The sequence below is a fragment of the Barbatula barbatula genome (genome assembly GCF_947034865.1).
Source record: "Barbatula barbatula genome assembly, chromosome: 16".
Taxonomy (NCBI): domain Eukaryota; kingdom Metazoa; phylum Chordata; class Actinopteri; order Cypriniformes; family Nemacheilidae; genus Barbatula; species Barbatula barbatula.
Window position 1 is genome coordinate 10222698 of NC_136779.1, and position 13568 is coordinate 10236265.

Consider the following 13568-nt stretch of genomic DNA (forward strand, 5'->3'; position numbering starts at 1 on the left):
AAATGCCTTACGAAAAAATATTTTAATAAACGTATTTTATTTTACGAAATGACAAATTCATATCTAGCTCTGTAATGTATATTCGACAAAAATCCCTTACGAAAAAATATTTTAATAAACGTATTTTATTTTACGAAATGACAAATTCATATCTAGCTCTGTAATGTATATCGACAAAAATCCCTTACGAAAAAATATTTTAATAAACGTATATTATTTTACAAAATGACAAATTCATATCTAGCTCTGTAATGTATATTCGACAATTTTTTTTATTAAATATACTTTATATTTAATAAACGAATATACATTACAGAGCTAAATATGAATTTGTCATTTTGTAAAATAATATACGTTTATTAAAATATGTTTTCGTAAGGGTTAAAAGTGCATACTTTTGATGTACAGGCCTACATTTGTTAAATAATTGTAGTTCATTTTAGTTTTGCTTTCAAACGAGAATGATGTAAACTATCTCTCTCTAAATGACGAATACCTTTATTCGGCTATTAAAGTACCGTATTGACTGCATCTTAAAACAAATGCACGAGGGCGTTTTTAAAATTCCGAAGCTAACAATAATGGTTAAACAACCTAAACAAGCCTGAAATTCAATTTGCATTCACATATTTTAAAGTAATGTCATTTAAATGTATTTAGTGAGGTATTTTATATTGGGGAGAGACACAAGGAAAGTGTCCGCTGGGTGGCAGCTCGAGCAGGCGGAGGGGAATGGGAGGATTGGGGTGGAAGGGATGGGAGGAGGAGGAGGAGGAGGAGGAGTGTTCACGAATCACACTGTCGCTATCCGGCTGTCCACCACACACGCTCGCGGAAAACAAAGAAACAAGGGATGCGCGTGGATTTACCGGAGAGGACAACAAAAGAGCAAAGATGAGAATGAAGTTGGCATCGGACTGTGGCGATCTTTGGCTGTCATCTTTAATGTATTGAAGCACAATTTAATGGGCGTGTAAAACTGTCCACATACACACACTGTGTGCATGTGTACAGTAATAGTTACACCACATATGGGGTTTACGCTCATGTAATTTGTTTTTATGAAGAAGTTGCTCAGGATCTGAAATCGCTTGTCTGTATGGATTATTCTAAGGAGTGAGGCGCGCGTTTGGTGAGTATTTTGTATTATGCATATGACTTCACATCGACAGAATTTAACATCCAGTGTGAAAATAGTCATGTGTGCAAATGTTTAGTAAATCAAATGTTATCGGATTGATAATCCAGTGTATGCAGGCAACACTTGGTTTGTGCCTTAAAAAGTGTTCTTTAACATTTATGACAGGTGTTATAACAGTGCTGGCAAGACATACAATTGTTGATTGTGGAAATATTGACCTTATCAAGAAGAAATATGTATTCTGACAGGTCACCATGTGCATTATAAAAAAATACTGGTTAAAAACACAATGGAAATAAATTGAAAGTTGAAATATATGAATCAGTCTGCATTTTACAATGATTTATACACACTGAATCTATTTTTTATCATGTCCCAGTGGGAGGAAATGAGGTTGTTTTCAGTCAATCCAGAGACTGTTTATAAATTGGACAGGATGTATGTACACATTTTTAGACAAACAAGTGTCCTGCAAGGGATACTTAGGTATTCTGTTGCTTCAGCGGATGTTTATACGTTATTGATGTTTGAATTATGAGAGGGAAATAAGAATTCGAATAAACAATCGCCCTTCTAATGGTAACCATCAAAGCCTCCTATTTCACCCCTTGGGAAAGCATCTCATTCTCTTGTCCAAGAGAAACCAAGACTGGGTGATTTTCAGCCTTAGAGGTTCAGATGATCAAAACGAAGCACTTGACAGACCTGCTGGGTCAGTTGTGCGCTGTGAGTCAACGGGATTGTGTGACGCCAAAGTTCAGCTTGACTGTGGAATTGTTGACACAGGAAGCCGTAACAGGAACACCCTTTCCCCTCCAAGGTTCTCAGATTATAATGCCAAGCCAGGAATCCTAAATCTTTTGGAGAATTTTAAAACTGATGTGTGATTTTGGTATGATTTTAAACCATACAGCGATTTCTAGTCCTGTCATACATTCAGAAGACATGAGCGTGGAATCTAAGGGGGAGAGTACATTTTGCTAGCTGCCATGGTATTTCTATGGTATTTCAATGAAGAACCAGTCCGATCGGAAGTTCAGATTGTAATTTATAGTCTGACGGATCCCTACAAGGGCGAAGTCCGAGGCACTGAAACATGTACTGTGTGAGGGAAATCCAGGGTGATATCAAATTATTTATACTCAGGACAGAGATCACTATGCTGTTTTAAGTTGTATTTGATAACTTACTAGCTGCTCACCATCCTTACTACTATTTGTACAGCTCAATACACGACTAGAATTTCCATTATAACACATTTGGAGGAATGTGAAACTGAAAGAAAATATGACCTATATGTGGACCTAATATGTTTTAATGTTTAATGTTCATTCACGTAGGTTGAAAATTGAAGGCGCATTGAAGGCGCTTGGGGACCTAAGCGTAACATTGAAATCGATCAAGATGTCTTCTCCAGAGGCTTCACTGATACCTCCGAAGCCTGAAGTTAAACAGAGACCTCCAGTTCCCACTAAGCCCTCCAATAACACCACAGACACCTCACCCGCCGAGAACACAACCTCGCCAAACTCTGGCAATGTAAAAAAGATAGTCAACATATTCAGCCAGCCAGAGTCTAAGACTCCAAGTGGTACAGCTAAGGTCACAACTTTGGACAAGAAACAACAGCAACCTCCTATAGTAAAGCCGAGGCGCAAAACTAAAATCTCTTCGCCAACCGGCGCTGAGAGTGCACCTCCTCTGCCTCCGAAGACGAGGCAAAATCACAGTGGTCAGAAAGAAGAAGTGGAAAGCAAGGAGGCCGCTGAAGGAAGTAAGCAAGACAGAGACCCTGCTGCTGGAAATACTGATGGAGGCCGGTCAGGTACAGTAAATTAACTCTCGTTCTCGGGAATTTGGGTTTTGCCCACATGCTTCTGTGGAATAGTTATTTTTTCTGGAATTATGATTCTCAAATCCGATCTGCAATAGTTTATGGTGTGATATGCACACACGTTCAAACAAGCATTTTGACTGTAAGATATTTAGATTTGCATTTCTGTTATGTATTCATCTGAGTGAGGTCAAACTCTGTTGTTTTGGCTAATGTTGGTAGTCATCTTGGATGAATAGGAAGGAATGTTCCTTTGTGACGTACATTATGTATGCCATTCTTTCATTTTGTCTAAAAGTTAAGTCAAAATTCTTTCCAAGCATTTTTATTAGATTCTTCATGTACATAAAGCATCGTTTAGGCATACATAACGCATCAGAGATCTTGTGTGTATTGTTGGCCAGTAAGTGGATAATCAGTTTCATCATGGGATTATGAAGTGTGTGCGGTCATCTGAACAGAAAGACAGATGGGGCGTATGGAGATATAAAACTACCCCCGTCCCCTTGAAAGCATTTAATTAAATCTGTAATGTAATGTAGGAGGATATTCGAGTACTATGGAAGGAAGTAATGTGAGAAAAGATTGTAAACATTTCTGTGAGTTGTGTAAACCTGTTGGACTCTTGCGTAATAAGTTGTCACTTTACATATGAATAATATAAAGCAGCTTTGCAATTGACAATTGCATCTTTAGTTTGATTTTAGGGACCTGAGCGGATACCTTGCTGATTTGATCACTTAAAAATAATAAAGCAAGACTGTTTTCGTCTAAATTAAGCTGCTATAGGAGAGCCTCCAACAAATTACATAACACTTCAGTATAACGTAAAATGTGTGAACTGAGGTAGTATGACTGTTTTTGCAGAATTGCAAGTGGCCTTTATTGGTGGTTTTATATTATTGGTGTCATAAAAAATATAAAACATTGCCCCACCTTTAAAGACCATATGATTCCATTGTTCAGTCTTGAGGCAACAGTTTCAACATTACAGATCATGCCGGTGAAATGGCCGAAGGGCTAAAACGAGCATTTAGCAAGATTAAGCGAAATGTATTTGAGGCGGTGGAAGATCTGCGAGGTAAGGAGGGGGATGAGGGGCCGTCCGAGGGTCATAGAGGGTCTGTACACATAACAACAGGTTCAAAGACGGAGGTGGAGCCTAAATCTAAAAAGAAGCAAGGATCAAAGAGACAGGGTAATGAAAGATCTGTTATTACAAAAAGAAAAAAGTGAGACTTTAAAGAAAATATGTGACGTTGAATCATTATTGTTCAGAATAAGGCAACAGCCAGCATATTTTCTGCTGTGTATTAGTGTCTTTATTGCTGCCATGTTTAGCTATGATATATGGTTGGGCCTGAGGGTAATGTTTGTTTAATAAAAGACATTGTATGTAAGGGCAAGAAAGTCACTAAATCTTGAGAAAATGAACCCTGTAGTGTATAGCGACATTGAAAATGTTCTATTCATTGAAACGATATGTACTATTTTCGTTGAAACTGAACACTTCCGTACAAAGTTTAGGGTCACCTGACTAAAATTATCTTAAAATTCTTTCAAATTTTACTGTCCGTAATTTTTTTTTAAGACTCAAAATAAAATGTAAGGGCACAGTCATGGTTGCACCACATGACATTTTAAAGGCTATGGTCATTTTTATAGATTAAAAACAGTAAAATAACTTTAATCTGCATTTATGTTTACATCACATTCTTAATGTTTGAATAACTGCAATTGTAATTATTATTTATTTGCATTTTATAATAGGTATGATGAAAATTCTTATTGACCCATTAAGGTTATGTTTTCTTGCTATTTTTATGGTTAATGTCGTTATTATTATAATGTATATTATTCTTTTGTTTCAGTTGTTTAAGGAACCTTTTTTATTTAGAATTGCTTACTGAATAAACATAGCCATAATAATAAACATCAACCCGCAATTCTTGTAGTTAGTCTAGTGTGAGCGTGGCATTACCTAAAACTTTTGAGATCTCCAAATGGGGTGGAACAGTAGCTCCAAAATAGGGCGTGACTTCTTAACATGTCAGATAGACAAGACACACCTTAGTCACCTGTCCAACCCTATTCGGAAGCTCAGCTTTTTGAAGATACTGCCCACTTTTGGAGTCTACAGCCCTGTTTAGAGTTTTCCATTTTCCAGTTATACCTACTTAAATCTTTACCTACTTTCCAGTTATACCTACCTAAAGTACTTATTTTTGAATGGCAGTTTATATCAGTTCCAGGGAGCAGTGTTTGATTTCAGTTCATTTGAAATTACCATGTAAACCTAACCTCTTCCCATAACCTTTTATAGCTCCTGATCGGAAAGAAAGTGGTAAACGGCGAGAAGACCAGACTTCAAGCCCTCTCCCTGAGCCTCAGTGTAAGAAGAACTGCGGCTGCGTGTGTCATCTACAGAGGCCTGGCATGAAACTCGTGTGGGTGCCTATAAGTGAAAAAGATGATGAAGAAGGAGAGGATGATGGGATCGGGCCAGATCCTGAGATAGAGACCAGTGACAGTGAAGATCTGAATGTAAAAGAAGAAGAACAGGACGATCCAAATATAAAAATGGAGTCTTTGAGCGAGTCCGTAGACAAGGCTGATAACAACAGCGAGGAACCTCTAATTAATAAAGATAAGTTTCAAGAAACACGGGACTTCATAGAGCAGCAGCTGAGAAGAAAATCGGATCCTGGTCCTCAGTCGGTGATCGCCTCTGTTGTCCCGTTTCCCCAGACTCCTCTGAACGTCCTAAAAGCCCAATCTTTGGAAGAACCAGAAGAAGAATCCATCTATCAATCCAGCCTGGATGTGTGCCCTCTGTCAAGCCAAGACACTCCTCCAGCCATTCCTCCTCGAATGCCTTTAGATAATAGGTATTCACAGCCTCGGCTTTTTCTCCCCAACACTGTACTGCGCCCTGCATCCCCGCTGCTGCCCCTTATTAAATGTAGCCCACCTGCCAGTCCTCCGCCACAAAAACCTCCACCACCAATCAGGACCTATGAGAATGGAAGACGACCCAGCAGTTATTCTTTGCAATCTATGGGTGGGTAAAGGCATCTGCATTTAACGTTAACATGAACGTCATACGTCATCGATCGTGTCGTTCCAAACCTGTATGACGTTCTTGTGCGGAAAACAAAAAAAGATTTAGAACGTCAGTAACCAAACAACATTGCACTTAATTGACTTCCATTGAATGACCATTTTTTGAATATCTTCTTTTGTCACTAAAGAAGGAGTCAAAAACAGGTTTAGAAAGACATAAATAATGATATTAAATGCTTAAATTAATTTCTTTTGTTAGTGAACTATCCCTCTAAAATAGAGATTTGCCCTGAATATATCTGTAATGGTTTATGGTGCTATATTGTTGGCCTTTTTTAACATCAACAGATGAGACTGACAGTGGAGGGGCTGATGGAGGAAAATCCAATGAGCTGAAGTAATTATTTACCTTCGAATCAATCAAATGTTTATGATTTCTAAGCTTCAATACTGTACTCAACGTGTTTGTCTTTGCTGTATAATTTAATCTATAGACGTCACCGAACTTTTCAACGTCGGAAACAATCTGATGATTCGGAAGGTGAGGTGGCCGAGAGTATATTTTTCAGACTGTATAAACTTCAATTTGAACAAACAAAAGCATTGTTAGTAAAACAGAAATTAAACTTAGTTAAACAGCCATCGTGCCAAGAATGATCAATGTTATTGTGAAATTGTATAGAGAAAATTTCTCACCTTTAGAACAAGAAGTCTTTTTGATTACAATCTGATTTGTTTTCGTTTGTGCCACACAGCCCTGTATCAGTTTTACACAAAAACATACATATCAAAGGAGATCAGAAGGACAGTTTGTCGCAACATCAGTAAAACCAGCATAGACTTTCAGATGGACTCACTAAATACAGCCAATTCAGAGAAAGGAGGTGAAAGTGCCCGATCCAGTCCCGTTCCAACTACCAAACAGACCAGTTTATGGCAGGACCTACCAGAGGTACAAGACAGTGGTGTTCTGGAGAACTTAACACCAGAACAGCGCAAGTACCAAGAGGTGAGCATAAACCTTCACCAAATGTGCTACTGAATCTAGTAATGATTTGTGATTCGTCAAGGCAATTTATTCTGAGTTAGTTCAGCAAATATCCGTATATAAATGAAGATTTTGATCTAAAGAAATTAAATTCGAAGACTGCATTGTATTGAAAATACTGTTTTTTTTCTTCCAGAGCATGTTCGAAGTGATTGCGTCAGAAAGGTCGTACTTGCGTTCTCTGCGTGTCCTTATAGAGCATTTTATGGAGTCAAGTGACTTGAGTAATACTCTTATTATAATGGACAAAAAGACTCTTTTCTCAAACATTATGCGCATCAAGGAGGTCAGCGAGAGGTGAGCATCCATGCGTGTCTGTGTCTGTGTTTGTAAAGAAGAAAATTCACTTAAAAACAGCACTGCCTGAACCCAAGAAATAAACAACATATTTGTTTTATACCGTACAGTATCTATAGAGTAAATCTGTGACATTACATTTTATAAAAATAAATTATCCTACTGCCATTAAAAGCTTGCCAGATGCATCAGTTCTGACGCAAGTTATCCATCAAGATTTGCTGGGAAAGCATTTGTTACTAATTACATTTATCATTAGCATGCATTAGCATACACTATGAAAATTTGCAATGCCAGGAAAATGATGATGAATGTATTATCATCAACTTTTAACAGTATTATGCTCAAGAAATGTCAAATGGTGTGTAAAACAAGTCACAACAGTCAAAAATGCCTTTTTACAAGTTTGTCTGTCTGTACACACAAGTATGTTGACAATTTTCACAGATTTCTGAAAGACCTGGAGGATCGACTAGAGGAGAGCATTCTCATTTCAGACATCTGTGACATCATCCACTATCATGCCCAACATAATTTCCCTGCATACATAGACTATGTACGAAATCAGATTTATCAGGAGAAAATCTACACCTCTTTAATGTAAGAGAAATCCTTCATTAATATGCATGATCGTGATAATTTATACAGTTTTGTTTTTGTGATATAAAGAGCCGAAACAGACAATTGCCAGGTCAATTTCCCAGATTTCTTGTGTCTCCAAACAATTTTTTACCTTGTGTCTTCTAGCATCATTTTCTCAATTTCAGACGGAAGGTTTATTTTAAAGTAACTGCACCTACCTAAAAACATTAGTTACCAATACCAAATTGACACAGGGCGTAAGGTGTTCTGTGCGATATAATGTTACCAAGCTTATCTGTATGTTGCCAAATAAGTTCAAATTATTATTAGTTGTCTCTCACAAACGTGTATATTCGCTCCATACGATATATATTAACCCACTCTCTCTTTAATATACATTTCTCCACAGGCAAAGTAATAACCAGTTTGCGGCTGTGATTACCCGACTGCAGGAGTCCCCTGAGTGTCAACGACTTCCCTTCATGTCCTTCATGTTGCTGCCCTTCCAGCGAATCACACGCATTAAAATGCTCATTGAGGTGGGTCCAAAACCTTTTGTGATATCTTCCTCAGCAGACCCTTCTTAGTTCGTTTTTTTGTCGTTTAAATTGTCATTGAAAGTGATAGTCCACCCAAAAATCTCACCCTCTGGTAATTTCAAAGCTGCATGACTTTTGTCTTTTGCAGAACACAAAAGAAGATATTTTGAAGAAACCGAACAGCGACGGCACCCATTCACGTGCATTGTGTCTATACTATAGAAGTGAATGGGTACCATCACTCTTCAGTTACCAACATTCTTCAAAATATCTTCTTTTGTGTTCTGAGGAAAAAAAGAAAGTCATACAGGTTTGAAATTACACGAGGGTGAGTAAATTATGACAGAATTAAAATTTTTGGGCTAACTATTCCTTTAACATGAACTATTCCTTTAACATGAACCACTTATAAAAACAGGCTTTAACATTGAGAATAAAATAACATAATGTCACTGGATAGAATGATATAAAGAATCACATAATACATCAATTATCTTCAAGTCATCTTGGTACTATAAATACATTTGAAAAATGTGTTTTCATCAGAACATTCTGAAGAGAACGGATGTGGGTACAGATGAGGAACAAACAGCATCTAAAGCTCTGGACTCAGTGTCTAAGGTAAACATCCCATAATGGGACAGTTAATAACGTTCCCTGTTTTGTCCTACCCTAATAATGTCAATCTTAACCCACTGTTGCATACTCACATTATACTGGAGCCCATTGTTCCTAGAATAGCTTAATAGAGAGGAAGGCTAGAGAAAAGCTGAGAATGCATGAAAGGGGAGGGGGCATTGGAAAACAAGATTCAATGTAGGTCAGTTAGCTGTATGACAATATATGTGTGGATTCAGTGAAATTTATATAAGCTTGCTATTGTTTTATTATGATGTCAATGACAACTAATAAAGTAAATCATATTGCTTTATGTAAAATTAAAAAATAAGAATTAACAAAGAATAAATAGCATTTTTTATGTGTTTTTAATTTAGGGCTGTCACAATATTAGTATTAACATTGATTATCATGACCAAAGGAAACAATATCTATTGAAAAAAATAATATTGATCATGACTGTGTAATGATTTTTATTGTCATCATTATAATTATAAGGATAACTGGTCTGATGTTTTCTCTTAATCCTTCCACACGCAGATCATAGAAGAATGTAATACTCAGGTGGGAAAAATGAAGCAGGTGGAAGAACTCATCGAGATTAACAAGATACTGGAATTCGACAAACTTAAGGTGAACAGTTGATTTTCGTTTCAGTTACGTTGTTGAAAGATAGATTTATATTTATGTGTATTTTGTCTCATTACCAGGCAGTACCAATAATCTCTCAAACACGTTACCTGGAGAAACGCGGAGACTTTCAGGAAGTCAACAGAGGAGCGACATTCTTGACCCTCCGCCCCAAATTTACTTCAGTCTACCTGTTTCTTTTCAATGACCTGCTTGTTTTTGCCAAGAAAAGGTAGAATACTGAAAAACATGACTGTGTTTGATCAGGGTTTATCAGGATTATAACCTAATTACTATTATGATTAGCAATAACAGATGACAGTGGAACAATAGTATAATTTTATGCATCAATAATTGTGAGTTGAACAAACATTTATTGAAAGTAGCAAGGGACTACATAAAATCACATATAAACATTTTCTTTATGACAAACAAAACCCTATAACCTTTTTGCATGCGTTTTACCCACAGGTGATACAGTTTGCCTGTGTTAATGAATCAGACTTTTTACTTGTTTCTGCATCTCTTTCTCTGTGATGCAGTTCTGAGCGGTATATAGTCCAAGATCACGCTCATCGCTCCCTGGTTCAGGTGCAGTCTATGGGAGAGGACTCATCTGTTCCCAGCCTGGAGAACTCCTTCTGTCTGACCCTTCTGGAGAATCACCAGGGACGCCATGTGGAGAGAGTTTTAAAAGCGCCCACACAGTGAGTGCACTTTCAAAATCACTCAATCATCCAATAAGACGTGTACATGCTAGCGTGTGTTTATTTCACCGTTACTTGTGAGCCGAGTGATTTTGAACACTAGAATATTAGGATCAGTAATGAGGGGTGAAACTGCATGAGGCTCTACTGCTACTCTACTTTAATGTTTCTTCTATTTCTCCAATCAGATCTGACCTACACAGGTGGCTGGCTGCATTCCCCAATCCCAACGATCCCAACAGGGATCAAGAGGAAGTCATATATGAGGACTGGGGTAAGTGAGGCTGTGTGTTTGTCTCAGTTGATCTGGGTTATGCATGTGTGCAACATGTTGGTGTTCATTAATGTCTGTGTGTTTAATGTCAGATTGCCCTCAAGTGCAGTGTGCGGAGCGATATGTGGCAATTCAAACCGATGAGTTAAATTTGGAACCCACAGAGATTGTCAATGTCATACGCAAAACCAATGAAGGTGAGTCACACTGTAATGTTACCTTTCATTCACCACAAGCACATTTGTATGAAGGACCGAACTGGCATTATTTAAAACGTAATAAATAGGAAAATAAATAAAGTAATAAATGACTTGATTAAACAAATATTTTTACTTGCAGTAAATATAGTCCCGTATGTTTTCTGATTATAAGATACGCGTATGCAGGGCTTAAAGTTTTCCGGCACCGTTCTGGAGTTGCGTAATAAAATATTTACTGCAAATATTACATTTAAAAAAGCTTCTTGATATCAAATTGAGTTCATAAGTTTGCCTACCAATGGTATGAGAGGAACACAGCTTTCACTCTCAACCAAACGACATTACTTGCAAATCAGAAATAAAAATGGGGCGGTGTGGTTCCTGGATAGGAGACTTCAAGGCATTTGAAAGTTCCTGGTGAACGAGCAGTTTCTGCCAATCTCATATTAATCTTCAGTGTATTGCCTACTTTGTATCTTCCAAGAGTGTTTAGTTTGATCACATTTTTTAATAATAGATTCAGTTGTACGATTATTTCCAAAGAAATACAACCTCTTGGGCGTGCTTTTCTGGGAGAATAGCCCAGTAAGGGACTAAGAAAAGTTGTTACGAAACCGATTTTCATGTTTCATTTTCGCTGTAATCTTTGTAGCTTTAAAAGGAAGTTACATTGTTTTTGTTTCACATTTGTGTAACATTTCAAAATGTAGTAGTAGTAGATTAAAAATGGATAATAAATCTGTATCCACTAATTATTATAAGAAATAATCGAGCTCAAAAAGGTAATCACTTTTGCTTTTTTGACGGCTCATATGTAATGCTGGATTTGCTACCTGTTTTGGCAAACTATGATTTTGTTGCTATGTGGGCAATTCCGTGAAAATGTCAACCTTCCCACGACATCCCAAAAACGACATCCTTTTTTGTTACATCCATTAACGCATGTTTATTTCCCCTTTTTAAAATTGAAAATGTGTTCATAGACTGACATTTTTTAATGTTTGCACTATATCAACAAGGATTTAGTAAAATATAAACAGATGGTTCAATATTTTCGTAACAAATTCATTCTCTGAGCATTTTTATGTCATGTCCCTAACGTTGGAATTGCCCATGTGTTGTGAATTTGACTTATCACACCATTAATACTATAAAACTAATGATTAAATGAGTAACTTTGTATTAGCACCTATCGTACTATTGCTCTTTTATGACATATCGCTTGTTGCTTCCTGAACTCTTCGTCTGCTAAATGACTAAATGTAAATTACTACCAGACTACAAAATTGTTTACAAGAGTAGAAAATGTATCATAGATCTAGTAACTCTAATTTGCTCTCAAAAAGCCACCCCCAATAGGACAAAAAATTTGATTATTTAATTTTCTTGAAGTAGGATTCTGTTGAATTAGATATGTTAATCACTGTTTATATATACCATTATTGCATAAAAAAAATGGTTTTGTGGGTTAGAATAATGCCCCCACTTCTTTCTAGTCATTCTGTGATCCATACACACATGGCATAGCATCAACGTTTAAGAAACATCTGTCTGAGAAGCTCAAAAACGGCATGTTACTAGTTAGTTTCAGGGGAAATAAATTCAGGATTACCTTTATTTGAAAAAAAAACTGAATGTGTTTTATCAAGAAATGTATACAGTATTGTATTACATCACTCATTTGTTTACTAATTTCACATTGTCTTCTTAAGGATGGTATGAGGGGATTCGCCTGTCTGATGGACAGAAAGGCTGGTTTCCAGTGGCGAACGTACTGGAAATCACCAATGAACACGTGCGGCGACGCAACCTCAGAGAGCGATACCGTGTTATGCAGGCTGCCAGCGTTGTCAACAAGACTAAAACTTTACATAAAGGAGCTACATCCTAACAGACTGGGATATAGGAATAATCTTTGAAACTCCGGAACTTTGATACAGATTCTATATTTATGGAATGCAATTTGATGTCTTTCTAAAATCCTTTTAAGGATAAAAAATATAATTCTATTGGAATTTTATATTTTGAAAACACTCCATTGTACTGTTTGGATTGAATCTTTGGCACATCATAAACAAAATATTTTACTGTATCGCAAAACTACCCCTTTTGTTGCAATGTTCATTTGCTTGTTATAGGATCCAATTATGGGATGTACATGGTTTAAAAATAAGTGTGTGTGCTGTTTATAGCACTTCTTTTAACATTGTCAAACTACTGAGAATCCAGGAAAAACAGAATAGATGAGTGGTGCAGGATGACAAAAATATAACACGTTCTGTTTAAGATGTGTGGAATATTTTTAATAAACATACATGGCTGGTCTTTGTTACTGGAAGAATGTGTACAATTTAGAATGTGTTGACTATAAATACAAATGCTGCTGTGCTATGGTACCTTAATGTTGTTTTCGTTTAGTAGCCTGAGTAGTTGGACTTGAAGAGCGAAAGACTCAACCGACTCAACCAGAATAGAACTGTACATATATTGTTTTATATAGTAAGAGATAAACAGCAAGATAAGTCATGAAATAAACCTCATGGGGTAGCGTGTTATGACACACTCCAGTTTGTGTATCTTAATCTTTCTCAATGAAAAACTACATTAAAACACCTTTTGTTATGCAGCTTTGTTT

At 36.8% G+C, this 13568-nt stretch overlaps 1 protein-coding gene across 2 annotated transcripts; it reads left to right on the forward strand.

Annotated features, from left to right (window-relative positions):
* The first annotated feature begins 761 nt into the window (after nt 1–761).
* Nucleotides 762–13558, forward strand: arhgef15b (Rho guanine nucleotide exchange factor 15b). Of its 2 annotated transcripts, XM_079475923.1 has the most exons (16): nt 762–1132; nt 2482–2966; nt 5299–6036; nt 6387–6435; nt 6533–6579; nt 6794–7047; nt 7223–7383; nt 7831–7983; nt 8375–8504; nt 9051–9125; nt 9663–9755; nt 9833–9984; nt 10295–10459; nt 10648–10733; nt 10826–10930; nt 12646–13558. In XM_079475923.1, exons 2-16 carry the CDS (start codon nt 2546–2548, stop codon nt 12822–12824), a joined length of 2808 nt encoding a protein of 935 aa, XP_079332049.1. In that variant the 5' UTR covers nt 762–1132; nt 2482–2545; the 3' UTR covers nt 12825–13558. The 2 variants fall into 2 exon arrangements, with proteins under 2 accessions (XP_079332049.1, XP_079332050.1); XM_079475924.1 differs by lacking the exons at nt 762–1132; nt 2482–2966 and adding an exon at nt 3866–4173.
* Nucleotides 13559–13568: the final 10 nt, after the last annotated feature.

Coding starts and splice junctions, on each gene's coding strand:
- arhgef15b (XM_079475923.1), top strand. CDS start 2,546: ATGTCTTCTCCAGAGGCTTCACTGATACCTCCGAAGCCTGAAGTTAAA. Junction 7,384..7,830: donor ATCAAGGAGGTCAGCGAGAG/GTGAGCATCCAT, acceptor CAATTTTCACAG/ATTTCTGAAAGACCTGGAGG. Junction 8,505..9,050: donor GCATTAAAATGCTCATTGAG/GTGGGTCCAAAA, acceptor TGTTTTCATCAG/AACATTCTGAAGAGAACGGA.